We start from the raw sequence: 24,917 nt of genomic DNA on the forward strand, positions 1-24,917 counted from the left end.
AAGAAACAACAGGACCCTGGCTATTCAGAATCCTCAGCCAATTCTCCAAACCATTTTGAGATAATAGCTACATATTTTTAGAATAGTGTGTAACTAATGTCGCTTTACATGTATTTTGCAGAAATAGCTGCTTTTTCACTATGATTAATGAAATAATACTATTTCTTCCTTAAGTAACAGCCCCTCTTGATTATTTGTTAACTAGTGGCCCGGTGCACAAAATTCGTGCACATTAAAAGGGGATTAGAGAAAATATTTTAATATTGCTATTTGCCCTTTCTCTATAATAGAAGTATCAGAGATGAAAGAAAATTAGTAAAATGTATACAAAAATTTTCCTCTTGTGAGAGTCTGGGGCACACTACGGGATGCAGAGTCAAGTCCCAACCCACCCACATGCGCCTCAAAATCGCGTGAGATCCAGACCCCGTTAGCACTCCCCCACTGGGCTAGATCCAGACCCAGCCGGTCCCACCCTTGTCAAGCCCTGCTGGGTGGGGGGCACAGTCTGAGGTCCCCCAGCCCAGAGCAAGGGGAGCAGCCTGAGGTCCCCCAGCCCAGTACTGGGGTGGGGGGTGCACCTCAAGGTCCCCCGTCAAGCACCACTGGGCAGGGGGCACAGCCTGAGGTCCCCTGTCAAGTCCCGCCAGGTGGGGGGTGCACCTTGAGGTCCCCCGTCAAGCCCCGCTGGGCAGGGGGTGTGTCCTGAGGTCCCCCGGCCTGGCACTGGGGTGAGGGGCATGGCCTGAGGTCCCTAGTCAAGCCCTGCCTGGTGGGGGGCACGGCCTGAGGTGCCCTGGCCTGGTGCCAGGGTGGGGGGCGCAGACTGATGTCCCCTGTCAAGCCCCATGGAGATGGGGGCAGGGGTACAGCCTCAGGTCCCTGCTGATTGCTCGTTAAGGCTTGTTATGGGAATTCAGCCTCCACTGTGGGTGCAGCCACCTTGTGTTACAGAAACCCCCGCCTCTGCTGTGGGTGCTGCCATCTTTGTGGCAGAGTGATGGTCAATTTGCATATTCCCTCTTTATTATATAGGATAGTCCCCATAACACTCAATAGAACTGAAACTATGTCTCTTAGAAGGTATTTTATACTAGGGGCCCAGTACACAAGATTTGTACACTGGGGGTGGGGGGGGGGGCACTCAGCCCAGCCTATGACCTCTCACAGTCTGGGACCCCTCGGGGGATGTCCACCTGCCAGCTTGGGGGATAGGCCTAAGCCAGCAGTCAGACATCCCTCTCGTAGTCCAGGGCTGTCGCAGTCCACAGTCCGGGACCACTGCTCCTTACCACCTGCCTGCAGTGTAGGCAAGAGAGGCTCCTGTCACCACTGCTGCGCTTGCCAGCCATGAGCCTGGCTTCTGGCTGAGCAGCGCTCCCCCTGTGGGAGCGCACTGACCTGCATTGAGCACCTGCCCCCTGGTGGTCAGTGCGCATCATAGAGACCGGTAGTTCTGCTGTTCAGTCAATTTGCATATTATGCTTTTATTATATAGGATGGTTGATTTTCCTTATTGAAAACATTCTTCGCCTGACTTTTCTATGATACTAAAAGGTATCACTTTCTTCCTCCCTTTCCAAAAATTGCTTCTCTATTTCTTGTGATACTTCCTTCTGATTTTCAATTGTGCTTATGCTCCAGAGCTACCCCTTAGTATCCTCTGTACTTCTCACTACTTAATCTCTTTCTTGCAGATCTCACCTATTCTTACAAATTCAACTATCATTTCTTGACAGATAACTAACTATAAAGATCTAGCTCTATACTGGGCAGTTGTGGCTCCGTGGCTGAGTATTGACCTAGGCACCAAGAGGTTGCCAGTTCGATTCCAGGTCAGGGCACATCCCCAGTAGGGGGCATGCAAGAGACAGCCAATCGATGTTTCTATGTGTTTCTCCCTTTCCTTTCCTCTCTCTCTCAAATCAATAAAAATATATATTGGCCAGCTGGCATAGCTCAGTGGTTGAGCATTGACTTATGAACCAGGAGGTCATGGTTCAATTCCAGGTTGGGGCACATGCCCGGGTTGTGGGCTTGATCCCCAGTGTGGGTGTGCAGGAGGCAGTCAATCAATGATTCTCTCTCATCATTGATGTTTCTATCTTTCTCTCCCTTTCCCTTCCTCTCTGAAATCAATAACAATATATTTAGAAAAAAATAAAAATATATATTAAAAAAATAAAAGATCTACTCTAACATTGAAACAAGCTCTAATGCTGTATCTTCTAATATCTACTAGGTAATAACAATATCAACTTATATTTGCACACTTATGTTCTAATATACAAGGCACTTAATATTGTTATTCAAATATTTTGGAAGTGTACATCTTACTTATGATATTGCTAATGATAATCAATTTTGAGCACCTGCACTAGATGACTGTGTAGTGTGCATATATTATTTAATCCTCACATCAACCCCGAGGTAGGCATTCCTATATGTAGTAGTCTTAGTACTATTTGCCCAATATTTCTGGCTCTCCATTTTCCAGGAACATGGCAGGAATGTATTTCCTGGCCAACCCCCTATGGTTGAGTGAGACCACGTCACTAGTTCTGAGCACTAAGTTGTGAACAGAAGTGATAATGGGTGTCACTTCTGAGCCAGAGTACTTCAGTTGTTGATGTGAGACTCTCCAGGTCTTCCTTTCCCACTCCAACAGTGACCAGCAATGTTCTATAATTAGATAGTGGCTGCTCCATTAACCATGACCCCTGGAGCAAGGAGACATGGAGCAGAGTTCCCATCTAACAGATGATGAACATGCATTACAAGCAAGAAATAAATTTTCAGTGTTTTAAGCCATTGGGATTTGGGGATTGTGTGTTCCAGCAGAAACTAAGGTTCATAAAATAGCTTGCTGGAGGTCATGTGGCCAGTAGATGACAGAGCTGGAATTTGAACTAAAGTCTATTTTAATCTCTTCTACTTCATTATAAATTCCTCAAGGGCAGGAATTCGTGTTCCACATTGCTGTCCTTGTTTGGGAAAACAACAGGGTCTGAAATGATGGGAACTCCTTTGCCAAAGACAATGAGACCACCTTGAAGAGCCCAGAGTCTCTCACTAGTCATCCCTTCTATTCCTAAATATTTCAAAGAGATTTTTATTTTGGTCCGAAGATATTGCTCTCCTCTCATATTGAGACATCAAAGGCTAGGGGAGAATTACTTCGCCTTGGATCAACTGGAGCTTACAAACTGGTCTAAGCCCTTCGAGAACTAAGATTTCACTCATCTGTAAAACTGACTGAGTAGCTCCTGGTCACAATAAAATGATTAAATACGAAGATCTCATTTCCTGAAGTGACTGAAAGCTCCCTGGAAACTAACCACATTCACTGCATCTTCTCTTATTGATCTAATAAGTCAGTGCGTAGATGCAGATCTTAGAAATAAATCCCTTGCTTTTAATCAATCTATAAATATTATTTTTTTAAAAACTATTCATTTGTCATGATGTTAGAAAAATGTGTATCCTTTCCAGTGGCCCAGAGATCATGAGCCTGGACCTAAGGAGATGGAACCGTAGTAATAGCTCACTTTTTTGATCTGTAAGTAAACAGTGTGTGTGTGTGTGTGTGTGTAAACTTTTAGAAACAAAAACTTGGCTGTGGTCTCAGAACAGAATGTAAACATTAGTAATTTCATAATTCAAAACAAAAATGTATATAGCTAATAATATATAAAGAAGGCCAAAAAGAAAAGCAGAAGAAATGGTAAAAGTATGAGAACCCTCATCATATAAAGTAACGAGTTTAGAGATACTAACTAGATTAGAAAATTCTAGTTGACCTTTAGAATCCATTCTTCCTTCTTTGACTTAGGTATAGAAACTTCTGAAATTTTAGCTGCACATACAGCTACATTTCTCAGCCTCCCTTGCTGTGTTGTGAACATTATACTAAGTTTTGGCCAATGGAATATAAGTCAATATGATGTGTGACCTCTCAGGTCGCCTCCTTTAAAGAGAGTCACTTGCTTTAGATTCTTCCCCTGGGAAATGGCAGTACACTTTGACCATGAGATGAAAGCTACTTGATGAGGAAGGCAGATTTAACAGGTCATGAGGCAAAGCTATTCACCAATCCAACCTTGGGCTATCTTTGGCTATTATGGCGGAGACAAATAAACTTCCACTTATGTAAGTCACTCTACTTAAAATCTTTTTTTGTAACAACAGCTTGGCATGTAGCCTATCAAAAGTTGAGGAAAAAATACTATATTATTTAATGTTAGAAAAATAAACATACGGCAATTAAAAAACAACAGAACACTAAACAGTGGTAAACAGAACAGAGAGGAGAGATCAGACAAATCTTTATTTTTCATAACTGGATGTTACCTGAAATTGATGAGCTTAAAAGTAGTGCTATACCAAATGGGCTAAAATTAGGGAACTACCAGAAGAATGATTTTTAAAACATTCCTCCAGAGGAGTGAGACAGAGAAAGGGAAGAGCGGAATTGGACACTGCTGCTTTTTATCTTAGGTTCCCCTGTACCAAGAACCTTGTGCAGGTTTATGATTAAAATGAAGCTTATGGCCCTGGATGGTGTAGCTCCATGGTTGGGCATCGTTTGGTGCACCAAAAGGTGGCTGGTTCAATCCCTGGTCAAGGCACATGCCTGGGTTGTGGGCTTAATCCCTAGTGTGCAGGAGGCAGCTGATGGATATTCTGCTTTCAAATTGTTCTTTCTCTTTCTTTTTCCTTCTCCCTCCTCTCTCTCTAACACTCAATATTAAAAAAAAAATAGAGCTTTTACATACAAAAAAGTTGCAGTGTCACAACAGACTGTGTTTCATCTTAATAAACACTAATGCAGGCTGACTAAATTCTATGTCTTGAACTATAAACTACAGTATCTATAGCACTAAAATACTACTTTTAATGAGTTTCATATAAGCCCTAAAAATACATATCCTTATATAATGTTTTAAATATTTTAAATTATAACTTTGTGAATCCCTGGCAGGGTAGCTCAGTTTGTTAGAGCACCGTCCAATATGCCAAGGTTGTGGGTTCGATCTCTGGTCAGGGCACATACAAGAATCAACCAATGAATGCATAAATAAGTGGATTTGTTAATCAATGTTTTCTCCCTCCCTCCCTCCCTCCCTAAAATCAATAAAATGTTTAGCCCTAGCCAGTTTGGCTCAGTGGACAGAGCACTGGCCTGCAGACTGAGGGTCCTGGGTTCAATTCCATTCAAGGGCACATACCTCAGTAGTAGGTTCCCAGGCCTCGGAGTGCGTGCAGGAGACAACAAATCGATGTGTCTCTCTCACATCAATGTTTCTCTCTGTCTCTCCCTCTCCCTCCCACTCTCTCTAAAAATCAACGGAAAGATATCCTCGGGTGAGGATTAAGAAAAATAAATGATGATGATAATAATAATTTTTTAAAAAAAGAACTTTGCCACCATTCTAGGAATAGAAAAATTTTAGCACTGAAATAGCAAATAAATATTTGCTCTTGTGTCAGAATTTTAGCACCCTTCCCTTCCAAGTTCAGTACTTTCTATTACAGAAGTGAGAAAATTATGCAATAAAATTCTCATGATGGTATGCACTGTGTCTTGTACCTGATATAACAGATAAAGGAGATGTTTTATGAAAATGGACTCCTTCTGATCTACTGAAAGGTAAATCTTAACAGCCTCTCTCAGCTATCCTTTGACACCATGTTGAACTTCGGAGGGAGGAAAATCCCTGAATAAGATCATAATGTGAAAGAAAAGAAAATATTTAGCAAAATATTCTTTTGACTTTGTCCTACAGTGGTGTTCTCTGCTGATGTTAGGTGATTAAGTCATGTTTTTAAAAAATAATGGGAGTGTTTGCATATGATAAAGAGTTTGAAATATTCTACGTGTACCTCAAACTCTTTATCATACCCAAACACTCCCATCCACCCAGCCACTAAACCTCAAACCTAGGGGTCTCCGTTAATCATTTTCTATTCTAACCACTAAGAGCTGTCCATTTTATTTCCAAGATATTGTTCTAACATATCCTTTTCCTCTCTCATCTAGAATGCAGTGCTGGGCTCTTACTGGTTTTCCTGCCTGCCCTGACTCCTGCCTGCCACCCTCCGCACGGCTGCAGGAGCGCAGTGGACCAGCTCCACCACCTCAGAGCCCTGCCTCCTGTGCTCCCACTGTGCACTAGCAGCGACGGGGGGGAAAACGCAGCCTGTCTGTCTATTTTGGCAGCAAGGCCTATCAGGTTTCCTTCTTTTCCTACTTGTATAAATAACATCAGTCCCCAACACTCCCTGGTATGTTCCATGAACTCTCTTGTTCTTTACTTTATCTCTAGTACCTCACACAGTGTCTGACCCTTAGTAGGCACTCAATAAGTACTTGCTGACTAAATAAATGTTCTCTTCTGATAATAGCCAACTACCTATCATTTCCAACACACCTTTTTTACCTTCACCATACCTCACCATATATTCCATATTTTATAAACTCTTCCATCTTAACCTTCAAGACCCAGTTTAAATATCATCTCCTGTGGAAAACTTCTTTACAGCTATTCCCCTCACCTTTCTCCATGTCCCTTCCATTAGAAAATGAGTCAGTTCTTCCTCTATACTACTCCTGCTTTGGTACTTCTCTTTCCATGGCCATTATTACATGGTAGGGTTTTAGGGTATACATGCCTCTTATAAACTCCTTGAGAGTAGGCAGTGACATTCACCTCTGTAAAATAAAGGATCAACAAATGTTTTCACAGAACTGAACTCAAATGTCACTCCCTCTGTGTCCCCCATCTCTGTGCTTAAAGTCCACACCCCAGAACTAGAGTCCTGTAGTGTATCTAGGCATGTGCTATACAGGAAAGAGTCAGACCTGGGTTCAAATTCTGACTCCAGCTGATAAATCTTGAGCTAATTAGTTACTTTATCTGATTATGTTTCCTTATCTGCATAATATACAGTGGGGCCTTGACTTACGAGTGTCCCGACTAACGAGTTTTTTGAGACACCAGCTGTCTCTCGGCCAATTTTTTGCATTGAGTGGTAGAGTAATTTGAGTTATCAAGCTCCTTAACAAGCTCAGTCTCAGAATGAATTAAACTCGTAAGTCAAGGCCCCACTGTAGTTCATAACACTTCATTAAGTTTTGGAAGGAGCCGAAACCGGTTTGGCTCAGTGGATAGAGCGTCGGCCTGCGGACTGAAAGGTCCCAGGTTTGATTCCGGTCAAGGGCATGTACCTGGGTTGCGGGCATATCCCCAGTAGGAGATGTGCCGGAGGCAGCTGATCGATGTTTCTCTCTCATCGATGTTTCTAACTCTCTATCTCTCTCCCTTCCTCTCTGTAAAAAATCAATAAAATATATTTTAAAAAAAAGTTTTGGAAGGAGTAAATGAGATAATATTTTTGAAAGTAACTAGTAGACTGTTCAGTGAATTTTACTTCCCTTATTGAGAAGGAAAAGCAAGAGGAAGTCTGAGATATCATGTAGAGGTAGAGATAGAGAATGAGAGAGAGAGGGACTGTATGCATGTGTGCACATGGTGGAGGGTTTAGTTTAGTTTAGTTTTGAAAAAGGTAAGTGCCGGGAGCTGGTCCATGCTTGCTGTTTCAAGGGACCTGGCATATATGGCATACTGTTCTTAATATGTTTGCTCACCTTCTTGGCACTATGTGTTTTAACCAAGGTCTCTGAGAAAGGTTGTTTCCCCAGGTAGGGATTTTCCCCTGACGTTAGGGAGGGAATAAAACCTCTTAACTAAGTGCCAGGTGGGTAATTAATCACTTTAACTACGAACAATCATGCTTAAGCTACATAATCTTTACTCCCTGGAATGGAGATAAGAAACGCCCTAACCTTTGTAATAGAGATTGATAGGATTGAATCAACTGGTATAAATACAGATGTAATAAGACAGCAAGACACAGAACTTAGGAGACAGAAAGGAGGCACAGAACCTACACAGAACGTTCTCTAGAGACAGAAGAACTTCGCTGGAGAGAACATGGCAAAAGATCCTGGACTGAACCTGACTACAGAAATTGGCAAGAGAACCTGACTAGAACCTGGTGACTGAACCTGGCTGGAGAACCTGGACAGAACCTGGCTGGAGAACCTAGCGAGGGAACATGGCTACAGAACCTGGCTGAAGAATCTGGAGAACCTAGCAAGAGAACATGGACACAGAACCTGGCTGGAGATCCTAACCAGAACCTCTCTGGAGATCCAGACCAGAACTTGGCTGGAGATCCTGGCTGGAGATCCTGGCTAGGCTGCTGATCAACTGAACGCTGTCTCCGTGTCATTCCTTCTTCGCCGACTCCGTCCACACCTTTGGGGACCCCTGGACCCGCTGGGGTTGGACCCCAGCAGGTAAGAATAAGGTGATTGTCTAACAGCAATTTTCAACCAGTGTGCGTGGCAGGCACACTGATGTACAACAAGAATTTTTAAAACATGCAGTACCTGATATGCAATTTAGTCAGGGGCACTGACCTCTTTTCCCTTAGATTGTCAAATAAAAACATGACAACATCATGGTTCAATTCCCAGTCAGGGCATATGCCTGGGTTGCAGCTCAGTCCCTAAAACTGGTGAAGTAAAGGTTTAAAGGTAGCTATAGTAACCACATATGCAGTAGGTGTTATTATATAATTGCTAGTGGCCCGGTACATGAAATTTGTGCATGGGAGGGGGGTCCCTCAGCCCGGCCTGCACCCTCTCCAATCCGGGACCCCTCAGGGGATGTCCAACTGCCTCTCACAATGCAGGACCGCTGGCTCCTAACCGCTTGCTTGCCTGCCTGCCTGACCGCTCCTAACCCCTCTGCCTGCCTGCCTGATCGCCCCTAACTGCCTCTGCCTGCCTGATCACCCCTAACCACCTCTGCCTGCCTAATCATTCCTAACTGCTCCCCTACTGGCCTGATCGCCCCTAACTGCTCCCCTGCTGGCCTGATCGCCCCTAACTGCCTCTGCTTCGCCTCACACCCGGGACCCAGGATTCCCTCCTCCATGCTGTCACAGGCACCCGGGACATGGGCTTCCCTCCCTCTGGCCAGCCGCAGGCATCCAGGACCCGGACCGGCTTTGCCCGGGCCAGCAGCAGCCACAGGGCCCCATGGGCAGGCGACTTCGCCCAGGCTGCAGCTAGAGGCACCCGGGACCGTGGGGCGGGGGCTTGTCCCTCTCCCAGGCCACAGGTGCAGCCACTGGTGCCCAGGACCACGGGGCATGCGGCTTGTCCCTCTCCCAGGCCTCAGGCACAGGCACAGCTGCTGGCACCTGGGACCATGGGGCAGGCAACTTGTCCCTCTCCCGGGCAGCAGCCCCAGCCACTGGTGTCCGAAACTGTGGGACATGCGGCTTGTCCCTCTCCCGGGCCATAGGTGCAGGTGCAGGCGCAGCCACTGGCACCCAGGACTGAAGGGCGGGCGGCTTATCCCTCTCCTGGGCTGGAGCCTGGCTGGTCCCCATTCCTCTCTCGTGAGCTCATTTGAGCCTGGCTGGTTCCCATTCCTCTCTCTCCAGTGTTGAGTGTCTGAACCGTTATGGCATGAGGGTATGACAACCATTTGCATATTAGCTCTTTATTATATAGGATAAGAAAAATATTTTAAAATCCTTAAAAGAGAAAATATATGATATAAAAATAACAATGCAACAATAATCATGTGGATCTTTAGTTAACAAAGGCAGTGGGAAAACATAAAAGAATCCAAAATCCCCTCCTGCAGAGAAGAGTCTTACGCTATTGCCTCTTGCTTATTTATTTAATTTTAATTTTTTAAAACTTATTTATTTTAATTCTCACCTGAGAATATGCTTTTCATTGATTCTAGAGAGAGTGGTAGAGAGAGGGAGAGAAAGAGAAACATTGATCGGTTGCCTCCTGCACACACCCTGACCAGGGATCAAACCCATAACCTGGGTATGTGCTCTGACCTGGAATCAAACCCATAACCCTTCAATGCACAGGATGGTGCTCTAACCACTGAGAAACACTTGCTAGGGCATTCTTTTTCTTTTTTTTTCTTTTTTTAAATATATTTTATTGATTTTTTTTACAGAGAGAAAGGGAGAGAGATAGAGAGTTAGAAACATCGATGAGAGAGCAACATCGATCAGCTGCCTCCTGCACATCTCCTACTGGGGATGTGCCCGCAACCAAGGTACATGCCCTTGACCGGAATCGAACCTGGGATCCTTCAGTCCGCAGGCCAACGCTCTATCTACTGAGCCAAACCGGTTAGGGCAATTTTCTTTTTTTAATGTACATTTTATTGATTTCAGAGAGGAAGGGAGAGGGAGAGAGAGAAAGAAACATCAATGATGAGAGAGAATCATTGACCAGCTGCCTCCTGCATGCCCCCCCCTGAGGACTGAGCTGCAACCTGGGCATGTGCCCTTGACTGGAATCAAATCTGAGACCCTTCAGTCAGCAGGCTGATGCTCTATCCACTGAGCCAAACCAGCCAGGGCTTAATTTATTTTTAAAATTTAATAATTAAAAATCTTCAGATTCAGTGGTAATTTTAAACACTTTTTCAAGACCACGAACCTAAAATATGACATCAACCCTTCCAATCCCTGTGAGAGAAAAAAGCAAATAAAACAGAAACCATATGGCCAAAGACTGAAAACCAAGGGGTAAAGATCATAAAAGGAGGCTAAAACAACAGGATAAGAATATTATCGAAATTGTATAGGGAGAGAACCAAGATGGCGGCATAGGTTAACGCCGGAGTTTGCTGCTTTGAACAACTACTTCAAAAGTGAAACTAAAAGACGGAGGGACATCACCCAGAACCACTGGAACGCTGGCTGAGTGGAAGTCCTACAACTAGGAGGAAAGAGAAACGCATACGGACACTCAGAGGAGGCGCAGTGCTGAAGTCAAATTCTGAGGTGCTGAGTGCGCGGAGCGGGCTGGCGGCCGAGGGCGCGGTTGGCGTTTTCAATCGGGAGGGAGTCGCAGACTCTGAGCTCCAGATCCGGGCGAGTCTTTAGGGACCCAGACTCAAACGGGAGAAGCGGGTCTGTCTGGCTTCGGTCAGAGCGAGTGCAGCTTTCTCTCCGAGCTTTGCAGCGGGTGCTGGGACTCAGAGAGGCAGAGCCCCTGGGGACAGGACTGAGAGCCGCCATAACTGCTCTCTCCGGCCCACCCTGTTGATCCTGTGCGACCCGCCCCGCCCAAGCCCTGCACAGAGGCATTTGCCGGATAGCCTCAGGCAAAGGCTAGATTAGCACCTCCGTAGAGGACAGAAGTTCTCTCACTGCTGACACAGCTGATTCTCACAGCCACTTGGCCTGGAGGTCAAACCCTCCCTGGAATTAGCTACAACAATCAAAATTTAACTATAAGACCACGAACAAAGACCACTAGGGGGTGCATCAAGGAAGCATAACAAAATGCGGAGACAAAGAAACAGGACAAAATTGCCAATGGAAGATATAGAGTTCAGAACCACACTTTTAAGGTCTCTCAAGAACTGTTTAGAAGCCGCCGATAAACTTAATGAGATCTACAAGCAAACTAATGAGACCCTCGATGTTATACTGGGGAACCAACTAGAAATTAAGCATACACTGACTGAAATAAAGAATATTATACAGACTCCCGACAGCAGAACAGAGGAGCGCAAGAATCAAGTCAATGATTTGAAATGCGAGGAAGCAAAAAACACCCAACCGGAAAAGCAAAATGAAAAAAGAATCCAAAAATGCGAGGATAGTGTAAGGAGCCTCTGGGACAGCTTCAAGCGTACCAACATCAGAATTATAGGGGTGCCAGAAGATGAGAGAGACCAAGACATTGAAAACCTATTTGAAGAAATAATGACAGAAAACTTCCCTCACCTGGTGAAAGAAATGGACTTACAGGTCCAAGAAGCGCGGAGAACCCCAAACAAAAGGAATCCAAAGAGGACCACACCAAGACACATCATAATTAAAATGCCAAGAGCAAAAGATAAAGAGAGAATCTTAAAAACAGCAAGAGAAAGAAACTCAGTTACCTATAAGGGAATACCCATACGACTGTCAGCTGATTTCTCAACAGAAACTTTGCAGTCCAGAAGGGAGTGGCAAGAAATATTCAAAGTGATGAACACCAAGAACCTACAACCAAGATTACTTTATCCAGCAAAGCTATCATTCAGAATTGAAGGTCAGATAAAGTGCTTCACAGATAAGGAAAAGCTAAAGGAGTTCATCACCACCAAACCAGGATTATATGAAATGCTGAAAGGTATCCTTTAAGAAGAGGAAGAGGAAGAAAAAGGTAAAGATACAAATTATGAACAACAAATATGCATCTATCAACAAGTGAATCTAAGAATCAAGTGAATAAATAATCTGATGAACAGAATGAACTGTTGATTATAATAGAATCAGGGACATAGAAAGGGAATGGACTGACTATTCTTGGGGGGGAAAGGGGTGTGGGAGATGCGGGAAGAGACTGGACAAAAATCGTGCACCTATGGATGAGGACAGTGGGTGGGGAGTGAGGGCGGAGGGTGGGGCGGGAACTGGGAGGAGGGGAGTTATGGGGGGGGGAAAAGAGGAACAAATGTAATAATCTGAACAATAAAGATTTAATAAAAAAATAAATAAAAAATAAATTGTATAATCAAAAAAAAAAGAATATTATCAAATATATCCATGATAACATAAAATATAAATTATCTAAATGCAACCTACTCTAAAAATCACTCTCACAGAGTTACAAAACAAAGAACTAGTACAGAGGGATCAAAAAAAAGAAGTGGAGAGAAAAAGGGAGACTGCACACATGCATTCACACATGCACACACACACACACCTGTGCGCGCACACACACGTAGCAATACAAAATAAATAAATACCTTTTAAAAGAAAACTCACTCATGTTCTCCCTCAATGAGATCCCTACCAGTTCTTATTGGAAGGGTGTCTCTGAAAAACATCCATAGATAAAGTGAAGAGAGGATGTATTGAAAAAAGAGCCAAATCCCAACTCATCTCATGTGTGAACATTCTCATGTGTTCCTGCATGTTAGTGAAAGAGAATCTAGCAGATTCCCACTAGGATTCTAATTAGAAGCAGCCAAGGCCAGACAGCAGGTAAGTCACACGTATAGGGAGCTTTGTAACTAGCACAGGGTATAATGGGGCCCAACAGGTAACTCTGGCAAGCATTTCTGACACTGGACGCCACACCTCCAGGGGTTGTGTGGCAATATTCATGCCTAGTGTACCAAAGATTCGGGGAGCGCTGCCATGGCTGACTTTTCAAAAAATAGGCAAACCTGGGAAATACTAGGGGCCCTCCCCTAGAAATACTAGATGTCGCTGGGATCTGAGCAAAGAAACTTCAACCCTAAGGCAACAAACACTTCATGAAATAGCCACCTTCAGTTCTGATGCTGCTTTCCTCCTCTCTACCCTGAGGCCACTGGAATCTGAAAGTTAAACTCATACTGTTGTTATTAACCTAGTTATTAATAACAGGAAAGGAGCAAAGGGCGAGGCCAAAAATGTAGGCATGTCATTTGGGCAGCTTTGCCAGAAAGCTACTGCGTTATACGCCCCAGGGAGCCACCGGTCCCTTTACTGTAGATACTGGGAAGGGTCTGGACAGTTAAGTCTGGGTGACGCAGGGAGGGTACTCTGTCAGTCACACCTGGGAACAGGTCATTGGCCAGAATGGACATGGCCACTGCAAGGGTGAGAAATATGGGATATTTAATCCCCTAAACAAAGAGACTTGCTCTCTGGGTCCTCTCGGCACACTTGGCTCATGACTCACGCTTGGCTTCCAGGCATTCTCCTATGTGGCCCATGGCCAGGTGGACCCCCACACACAATGGACTAATGGGCTGTTAACTAGCCTGATGCTGAAGTGGACCCAGTTGCAAAATGGACAGGAAACTCTGGACACTGGCTTTGCTTTTAGCTCTACTGGAACCCCAGCTACACTTCTTCTATGAATGGAATGGGACTTTGGAAACACAGGGATGTAATTCTACACAAATAAAAATCACTCACCCCCTCCTGTGAGCCTCAGAAAATTCTTTTTCTCAAGATATCATAAGGACCCCACCTCCCCCAGCAGCCAGTGGGGAAGGTGACATCCCAATTTCTCTAATAATAAAACCACAGTAAACCTAAACTTTTCTCTTCTGCCCTTTATCACCCTGGAAAATTAAGAAGAACACACACCACATAGAAGGTCTCTCATTCCCCAAACCGGGCAAACCTTTGCTGCATCATCTCCTACTCTATTTAACAAATAGATGCTGGGGATGAAGTGAGAAACAAGATGCCATGGTCCCTGCCACCATGAATCATACATACAGTATTAGTGAGAAAGGTATTATTAACAAGAGCAATAAAGATCACAGAGAGACAAAGAAAGAATAAACATCTTATATAACAGGAGTAGTCTAGTTTGGGAAGCATAAGAACATGTAACTGGAGGTTGTGTTTAACATTTAAACTAAGAATGAAGTAAAAATCTGTGTTGCCCAGATTAAGAATCAAAAAAGAAGAATTCCAGACAAAGAAAACGACCAGCAGTGGCCCTGAGATTAGAGTGAGTATAGCCTATTGGAGGTTGTGAAAGAAGAGCAGTGTGGCTGGACAGCGTGAGGAGTAGAGGGGGGAGGCTAACAAGGTAGGCAGAAACAAATCTTGGAACATATACAGGGTGGGGCAAAAGTAGGTTTACAGTTGTGAGTATGCAAAACACAATTTATTCTTGTATTATTATTCATTAATGGTATTATTTTTCCATACAAATAACTGTAAACCTACTTTTGCCTCATTCTGTATATGAATTTGAAACTTCATCCTAAAGAGAAAGGGAAATAACCTAAGCACAGTAACATGATAAGATATGCAAATTAAAAAGATTACCATAACTGAAAGGTAGGAAATGGATGGGGGTGGCATAAAAAGAGGTAGTGATACTAATTAGGAAGCTACTGCAGAAAGCTAGGCAAAAGGTTGATACAAGGCACAAGGTAGGAAAAAATTTAGGAGGACTCTAATTGTGGCTCAAGCAACTGCACAAATGGTAATACCATTTACTATGCTAGGGAACAAGGTGGGAGACTTCAGCTTGGGCCAAAAAAAATTCAATTCAATTTTTGATATGTTGAAGGTACCTAAGATTCAGCCATCCAAATGGAGATGATATAGGGGCAAGTGGGTATAGAGGACTGTGCCTTAGGAAACAAAACTGGGTTTCTGGGTAGATTTAGGGTAGTTAATTTTATACAGACATAACTGAAGCAATGGAGTAAATAAGACGACTTAATAAAATGTGTAAAATGAATCAAGAAAATGTCAGAGTCCTAAGGAACTTCAGCATTTAGAGGTGACCTGGAGAAGAAAGAACTAGCATATAGGAACTAGCAAGAAGGAGCAATGGCCAGAGAAGGGAGAGGTCCAGGAAAATCTTGCCCCACAATGACAGTGACGATGAAGATAACTGGGATGATGATGATGATGTTACTGGCTAATATAATCACATATTATCTCATTTAATAATTACAACAACAACCTATGCAGTAGAAACAATACTATCTACAAGTGAAGAAATTGGAGCACTAATAATTTAATTAATTTGTCTAAGATCACAAATCTAACAAAACTGTTAGAAACCAGGAGAGAAAACTATTTCTAGGAGTGAGTGGTCAATGTACTAAATGCCCTGAGTCAGAAAGATAGGGACCAAATTGAGTCCTTTGGATTTAATGATATTGACACCATTAGTGGCTCCAATCAGAGCAGTTTCAGTGGAATAGTGTGGATGGTTCTTATTTGTAGACCTTATCCATCAGCAATCTATCAATTTTGCCACCAGCACTCTGATCCAAACCATTATCAACTCTTACCAGAACCACTGAACTAGCCCTAAGTAGGGGGTATTTGATGCCCTACAATCTATTATCTCCAAACAGCAGCCACAGGGATTATTTTTTTAAATCTTGAAAGCAGTTTTATTTTTATTTTTAATTCCTTATTGTTTAAAGTATTACATATGTCTCCTTTCCCTCCCCGCCCCCTTGACCTCTCTCGGCCACTCCCACCCCCAACACAAGCCCTCACCCCCCTAATGTCTGTGTCCATTGGTTATGCTTATATGCATACATACAAGTCCTTTGGTTGATCAGAGTGATTATTTAAAATTGCAAATTAAATCTTGACACTGCCTGCCTAAATCCTCTAATAGCTTCCTTCCATCACAGAGAGTAATATCCCACTCCTCATACTGGTCTAAAACCCCGCATGATCTGACCCTCCCTTTACCCTCAATTCTAACCATTTTCCCTCTTGCTCCTACCACAAAATGTTTTTCTCACTCTTTCCAAACTGAATGAAAGTCCCTCATCTCTCTGGTTCATACTGCATCCCCAGGGATTAGATAAATTAGTGCCTGACATGTTACACAAGCTAAATACCTATTTTTGGATGGATGACAGATAAAGAGAGCCAGCAAGGATGTAAAAGTATTTGTAAAATAACTTGATTACAGAGGATGGCAAGTTGAATAGGCTTTTTGGCTTTTTTTTAAGTTGAGAGAAAACTGAGTATGTTTAAATAAGGGATATTGGGAGATTATCCAAAAGCGTGGGAAAACTTGAAGACATCAAAAAGTCACAGAATGTATAAAAAATTCATTTTTTAGGAAATTTATCCATTTAGGAAAAAATTAAGGCCATACAAGGACGTTATGGTACAAAGAGATTTTATCTCTGTATACCAAAGTTTTTTGTTCTATAATTTGAGAGGCTGGGGAAAATCAGTAGTTTCCAACCACTATCAAGAACTTTTTATTTTTGTCCCTTATGATCTCCTTTGGTAATTTCACACTGAAAGGGAGTTCTAATTAGCAATTACATATGTCTGCTTAATAAAATAATTATACTAAGCAAATGCATCTTAGTTGGGAAATCCAAGGCTCAAAAAGATTAAATAATTCTTTTAAGTTCACACAAATATATTTTTAAAAGAGGATGTCATTTTCTTAATATGAAGAAACTGGTCCAAATTATCACAGGAAATTAATGGAAACAATTCCAAACTATGGACCAAAAGTAAAAAGCTAAAAGGTTTTTAAAGGATAATGAAGAGGCATTGTTTCTCTTTCTAATCTATAATAATAAAAGCATAATATGCTAATTAAACCAGACGTCCTTCCTTCCGGACAAAGCCACAGCAAGTAGGGACCGAGGCAGAGGCAGCAGAAGCCCCCGGCCGCAGCAGCAGCAGGCCGGAGCCAGGGCCAAGGCCCTTGCATGAATTTCATGCACCGGGCCTCTAGTCTATAATAATAAAAGAGTAATATGCTAATTAGACCAGACGTCCTTCCTCTGGACAAAGCCACAGAGGGCAGGAGCCAAGGCAGAGGCAGCAGAGGCCTCCAACCAAGCAGCGGCGGGCAGGGGCCAGGGCCAGGGCCAAGGCCCTTGCATGAATTTTGTGCATCGGGCCTCTAGTCTATATATATAAAAGCCTAAGTGACTGTTTCACCATTTGACAGGTTGACAGGTCACTATAACATGCACTGACCACTAGGGGGCAGACACAGGAGCTGCCCCTGGTGGTCAGTGCACTCCCACAGCAGGAGCACCACTCAGCTGACCAACAGGCACCAGATGCAGGTCTCACGGCTTGCCGCTGCAGCCCAGAGACCACAGCAGAGCAGCAGCGAGCCTACCCAGTGGCAGCAGCAGGCACCACAGGGCCGGAGTGAGTAGGAGCAGCAGGCAGGAGTGGCAGGCAGTGTTGGACTGCCAGTTTCAGCCCTATCCCCACTGGCCACGCCGAGGGACCCCGCCGGTGCACGAATCCGTCATGCACCAGGCCTCTAGTTATAAATAAAAAGCAATAATAAATCCCAGAGAACTCGGGGGAAAAACTTGTATAAGAAAGTCATAGTCTTCCCTAACCAGTTTAGCTCAGTGGCTAGAGCGTTGGCCTGCAGACTGAAGGGTCCCAGGTTCGATTCCGGTCAAGGGCATGTACCTTAGTTGTGGGCACATCCCCAGTAGGGAGTGTGCAGGAGGCAGCTGATCAATGTTTCTAACTCTCTATCCCTCTCCCTTCCTCTCTGTAAAAAATCAATAAAATATATTTTTAAAAAAGGTCATAGTCTAACCATGAAGCAAATTAAATTGTGGCATGACATTAAGCAATTGGTGTTATACAGGAGAACTAATTTGAACCATCACACTAGGGTCATTCCTTTTGAATGTGACAGAAACATTTAATTTCTTCAAAAGTTAAAGGGAGAAAACATAATTAAAAGAAAAGGCTGCATAGGAGTTAGAACAGTGTTATGATTAAGAGCATGGAATCTGGAGCCAGACTGCTTACATTCAAATAATAGTTACACAAATTACTGAATGACTGTACATCAGGCCCTAAACTTAATATATGCGTTCATCAGGATACTACTGTACCTTCTTCATAAAGATGCCATGAGCATTAAATAATATATGTAAATAATAAAAACTCAGACTAGTGCCTGGCTCATAGTAAGATCTGTTTGGGAATATAGGCTATTATTATTACCACTATCATTATTGTTATTATTTAATATATGGATGTTGACACTTAAAAGTAATGGGAGAAAACACAAATATTTGACTCCATAGGAAAACACAAGAATCCTAATGGATAAACGTGCAAAGAGCAGAAATACATTAAAAGTAGAAAAACACGTAGATCATTTTAAACTGCTAATCTTTTAAAAATGAGTTACATACACCAGTATGGATAACACGAACATAATGTCACGGGGGGCGGGGGGATACCATTTATATAGAGTTCCATAACATGCAAAACTAAACAATAAAGTATGTAGAGACATATCAATGCTAAAACTGTAAGGAAAGCAAGAGTTTATCAGTTGTCATTTATTTTAAGTGATAATCACAAATGTGTGACTATGGGTACCTCAGAGCAGAGGAAGTATGTGGCCGGTCAAGGTCGCACAGGCAGCTTCAATATTCCATTTGTGCTGGGTGGAGGTTCCCAGATTTTAAAGATTATTATTTATGTAGATACTACATATTCTTTTGGTTTGTGTAAAATATTTTATAATAATGGGGCAAAAACTTACTGAGACATTTTAAAGACAAGAGAAGATACTTTTTTTTAAAAAAGAAGATACTGTTTTTTAACCTATCAAATAAGTAAAGTTTTTTTCTTTAAAAATCAATGGAGAAAATCTTCTTCTTGAATGATAAAACCAAATTAACTAGTTTTAAGAGTCAAATATATTTCTAAGCTGGTAAAAGGCAAAGTCTATGGCAGTGTACCCTGCTAAAAAAGGACTTTTCCCAAATGATGTATCATCAAGCCTAAATAAGCAATTCTTTGCTGTACATTTAGAACAACTGACATAATATCTAGTAATGCCATTAATTCTGATGGGATATTTAATATGATGTTTCTAATACAGTGTAATCTATATTCTAAATAAATACTAAATCTTTAAACGGATTATGTAACTTTGCTTATGGATCAAATTACTGGGCACACTAGCCTACAAAGTTCAAACGTAAGATCTTAGTTTATATTTATATTTAATTCCACAAAACAGACAACTCAAGCCCAACGTAACAAGACATAATCTTGTATAATTTATTAATCATGTATTCATTAAAAATTATGAAGGCTATTTGAAGACTTTTAGACAACCTGTAGATTACAGAATCTTAAAGCAAAAGCAACAAGGAGCTTACGTGGCCTTGGAGTTCTGGTCCCACAGTAATTGAGAATGAAAAATAAGAAGTGCATGCATTGTAATCCTGTTCCTGATTTCTTGGTGTGTGAATATGCCTTCTAGTCAGACCACCTTTGGGGGCCAGGAAGGGGATAGGTTGAAGGCAGAGGATGTTTACCTATGTTCCGAGCCTTTTTAAAAATTGCACACTCATGAGCGTATTTGCATCCTTGTGTATATGTTCATGTTGCCAGGGAGTCAGTCTAGTTTGATGAAAAGAACATTGGAAGACTGGGTTTTCCTAGTCTTGTTCTTGCCTAAGGCCACTGTAGACCTCTCCCAACCCCAACCACGCCCAGATTGTTTAACATACTTCCAAAAGGACCGACTGAGGTATTTTTGTGTGTTTGTTTTTTCTTTACTTGCGGGGTTTTTGTTGTTTTGTCTTGTTTTGTTTTGTTTTTTGGCCTTTAAATAAAATAGCTGACTCAAGAAACCATAAAAATTCATTGTGTAATCTATATAATAAAGAGTCAGGGTCGTAACGACCGAAGGCTCCACCAGACCTGAAGTCTGGCTGCTTAGAGCGCCCCGACCCAGCACTGACTGCTTAGGAGGCTGAGGATCAGGCTCAGAGAGAGGCCTGCAGAGAGAGAGACAGGGTCTGATCTGTAGCCTCTGTGGCAGCCGTTGATCAGAACTTGCATCTCTTTCTCTCCCCGCCTGGCCAACAGCCACACCTCCATTTCTCTCCAGGCCTCCACAGCCCCGCCTTTCTGATCAGGCCCTGTTTTGATAGGCTCAGAGACAGTGACTGGCATAGAAACTGATCAATCAGAACCAAATTGGCCACCAGAGGAGGGCAGTTGGGGGCAAGATCAGACCAGCAGAGGAGGGCAGTTAGGGGTGATAAGTCCAGCAGGGGAGAGCAGTTAGGGGCGAGATCAGTCCGGCAGGGGAGGGCCATTGGGGGTGAGATCAGGCCGGCAGTGAAGGGAAGTTGGGGGCAACAAGGCTGGCAGGGGAGAGCAGTTGGGGCGAGATCAGTACGGCAGGGGAGGGCAGTTAGGGGTGATCAGGCAGGCAGAGGCAGTTGGGGGTGAGATCAGGCCAGCAGGGGAGAGCAGTTGGGGGTAATCAGGCAGGCAGGCAGAGCCAGTTAGGGGCAATCAGGCAGGCAGAGAGGTTAGGGGCGATCAGGCAGGCAAAGAGGTTAGGGGCAATCAGGTAGGCAGGCAGAGGGGTTAGGAACAATCAGGCAGGCAGGCAGGTGAGTGGTTAGGAGCCAGCGGTCCCAGATTGTGAGAGGGGATTGGGCCTAAACAGGTGGTCGGACATCCCCCAAGAGGTCTCTGATTGGAGTGGGGGCAGGCTGGGCTGAGGGAACCCCCACCTCCATGCACGAATTTTGTGCACTGAGCCTCTAGTATAGTAATAAAAGGCAGTTATGCCATGGCCAAAATGAGACTTCTGTAAGTATATACTGTATGCAAATCATCTACTAAATTTCATATTTAAAGTGGTAGGATAGACCTAAGAATAATGCTCAGATACCTGAAAATATAATTTTCTAAAACTATCCATATATTAATTCCTGAGACCATTTGATAGCCCAGTCTTGACATACTAGCAAAGTCCATTGCCTGGCACAAAACAAGCAATTGTTTTAAGAGGATGTTGAGTTTTCCTGTCATTCCAAAATTTCAGTTATGGCTCAAATTTTTAAACAAAAGTGAAGCCATAATGAGTGGCTGAAAGCTGAGAGCAGAACTTCCCTGAGTATCCACAAAGCAAGAAGTCAAGTATTGTCTATAGACTCTATAAGTCATAGTTTCCACATAGGTATACTGTCCAAACATGTGAGAATGCTTTTATATTTTAAAGAAAACTGATTTCAAATGTTATAGTGGCTTTTTGCGATTACGTATCTTCTCAGTCCACAGGTTAAAAAAGCACAACAAGCAGAATATGGGAAGATCACCTTTTTAAAAGTGATTTAGTAATTGCTCTTATTCCTGTATACTAAACATAAACATGTCACTTCAGAAAATGTATTAACAATGTATTATTTTTAGAAAGTAGAATCAGGATTGACAGTTGGTCAGGAAGCCAGGCCCTTGAGAACACATTTCCTATACCAGTATTCTCTCTATTTCAGCTCCATGTTTTATAAACCTCTACCGTCTGTGCACAGAAAGCCCTCTCAGTAAAGTAAATTCAACCCATTTTCCTTCAGAAAGTCAGGTATCAAGAAACTGTCCCACTGTTCTCAAATCAGCACGCAGCTGAGTAATCCAATCACACAAGTGCCAGGTAACGATGCTGCTCCAGGTGATCACTGCCAAGTGTCAGCAGTCTTGGGTATGAGTGGCCAGGATGGCCATCTCACATGTATAGGAATCTTGCAGGTAACACTTTAAGAGATACTGGAATGAGTAAATGTGATGTCCCCTAAACAAAGTTCACAGACAGAATGCCATACACTGGGCATTTTTCAAAGCCAGCTCAAATCGTATCTCCTTTTTACGCATTTCCTGTGCCCTTCCTCTTTCTAGTCAACACGTTTTCTTCTCCCCTTCATTTTTAACCTTCCTTACTTATACATGTTTATCTCCAGCCCCGGTATCTCCAAGTTAGTCTTACATTTCCAATTCTACTACACATCTCCACATGAATGTTCTTCCAGCACCTCAAATGCAATAAATCTAAACATTTATTTTTTACCCCCACCCACAACCCTGCTCTGAGTTCACATTCACTCAATTGTCTAGCCTTAACCTCATCTTTTATTCATCCCTCTCCTCATATCCAATGAACTGTTTATTTCTGTCCAATCTACCTCAGCAACACTTCTCCAATTCTACGTGCACTGCCCTAGTTTAAGTCTTCATTCTCTGAAAAACTCTTAGAACATGTCTTTATTGGCCCACCGGTTTCTTTCCCAGTTTAATTTATCCTATAAACTATTAGATAATCTAGCCTATAATTCAACTCTGATCATGACATTTCAAGGATCCAAAAAAATTCCAATCTCATAGCTTACTCACTTGGTGGTCCAGTCCAAATTTCCTAGCCAAGCATTAAAAGTTTTCCATGGTTTAGGCCAAATCTAATTCTCCATCTTTATACTTTGTCTTCACACTATTTCCCCTTCTTTTATTTTAATTATCAGAGGTTTTGGATTTACAATTGTTTCATCTTCATAATGTTTTAAGATGGTTGGGTGGAATTAGGCATAGCTATTCCCTTTTTTAAAATTTATCTTTATTGTTGAAAGTATTACAGATGTCCCCTTTGTGGTTTTTTTCCCACTGACTCCTTCACTGCATACCTGCTCCTCCTAGGCCTTCACCACTCTGTTGTCTGTGTCCATGGGTTATGCATATATGCATATAAGTTCCGAGGTTAATCACTCCCCTCCTAACCCTTACCCCTGCCTTTCCTCTGAAATTCGTCAGTCTATTCCATGCTTCTATGTCTCTGGTTCTATTTTATTCATCATTTTATTTTGTTCATTAGATTCCACCTATGAATGAGATCATGTGATACTCATCTTTCTCTGACTGGCTTATTTTGATTGGCATAATACTCTCCAGGTCCATCCATGCTGTTGCAAATGGTAAGAGTTTTCTTATAGCTGCTTAGTATTCCATTGTGTAAATGTACCACAGTTTTTGTATCCACTCATCTGTTGATGGACACTTCAGCTGTTCCCAAATCTTAGCTATTGTAAACTGTGCTGCTATGAACATAGGGGTGCATATATTTTTTCTGATTGGTGTTTCGGGATTCTTAGAATTTTCTACAAACCGCTGATAAATTTAATGAGACCCTCAAGAAATCTAGTGAGACCCTCGAGGTTATGAAAAAGGACCAACTAGAAATTAAGCATACACTGAATGAAATAAAGAATATTATACTGAGTTCCAACAGCAGACTAGAGGATCGCAAGAATCAAGTCAAAAATTTGAACTACGAAGAAGCAAAAAACACCCAACCAGAAAAACAAAAAGAAAAAAGAATCCAAAAATATGAAGATAGTGTAAGGAGCCTCTGGGACTTCAAGCGTACCAACATCTGAATTATGGAGGTGCCAGAAAAAGAGAGAGAGCAACATATTGAAAACCTCTTTTTTTAAAAAATATATTTTATTGATTTTTTACAGAGAGGAAGGGAGAGAGATAGAGAGTCAGAAACATCAATGAGAGAGAAACATCGATCAGCCGCCTCCTGCACATCCTCCACCGGGGATGTGCCCGCAACCCAAGTACATGCCCTTGACCAGAATCGAACCTGGGACCTTTCAGTCCGCAGGCCGATGCTCTATCCACTGAACCAAACTGGTTTCGGCTGAAAACCTCTTTGAAGAAATAATGACAGAAAACTTCCCCTACCTGCTGAAAGAAATAGGCTTACAAGTCCAGAAAACGCAGAGAACCCCAAACAAAAGGAATCCAAAGAGGACCACACCAAGACACATCATCATTAAAATGCCAAGAGCAAAAGACAAAGAGAGAATCTTAAAAGCAGCAAGAGAAAAACAGTCAGTTACCTACAAGGGAGTACCCATACGACTGTCAGCTGATTTCTCAACAGAAACTATGCAGTCCAGAAGGGAGTGGCAAGAAATATTCAAAGTGATGAATAGCAAGAACCTACAACCAAGATTACTTTACCCAGCAAAGCTATCATTCAGAATTGAAGGTCAGATAAAGAGCTTCACAGATAAGAAAAAGCTAAAGGAGTTCATCACCACCAAACCAGTATTATATGAAATGCTGAAAGGTATCCTTTAAGAAGAGGAAGAAGAAGAAAAAGGTAAAGATACAAATTATGAACAACAAATGCACATCTATCAACAAGTGAATCTAAGAATCAAGTGAATAAATAATCTGATGAACAGAATAAACTGGTGAATATAATAGAATTGGGGCATAGAAAGGGAGTGGACTGACTATTCTCAGGGGGAAAGGCGTGGGGGGGAGGGGGTGCGGGAAGAGACTGGACAAAAATCGTACACCTATGGATGAGGACAGTGTGGGAGGGAGGTAAGGGCAAAGGGTGGGGTGGGAACCGGGTGGAGGGAAGCTATGGGGAGAAAAAAGAGGAACAACTGTAATAATCTGAACAATAAAGATTTAATTAAAAAAAGAAAGAAAGAATTATAGGCCAATACTCCTGACAAACATAGATGCTAAAATTCTCA

The 24,917-nt window shown here is 42.5% G+C and overlaps 1 protein-coding gene across 4 annotated transcripts in view; it reads right to left on the reverse strand.

Annotated features, from left to right (window-relative positions):
- The window catches only part of MSRB3 (methionine sulfoxide reductase B3), a gene marked incomplete at its 5' end in the record, with an annotated part of 176,056 nt that overhangs the window by 141,910 nt on the left and 9,229 nt on the right, over positions 1-24,917 (reverse strand). The window contains one exon of one of the 4 annotated variants that reach the window (XM_081082306.1): positions 4,436-4,503. The exons of the other annotated variants lie outside the window; for them this stretch is intronic. Within the exon in view, the coding sequence (XP_080938432.1) occupies positions 4,436-4,503 (68 nt within the window). The remainder of the gene's footprint in view (positions 1-4,435; positions 4,504-24,917) is intronic. 4 annotated transcript variants of the gene reach the window in all.

This window comes from Myotis nattereri (genome assembly GCF_964212035.1).
Source record: "Myotis nattereri genome assembly, chromosome: 2".
Classification (NCBI taxonomy): domain Eukaryota; kingdom Metazoa; phylum Chordata; class Mammalia; order Chiroptera; family Vespertilionidae; genus Myotis; species Myotis nattereri.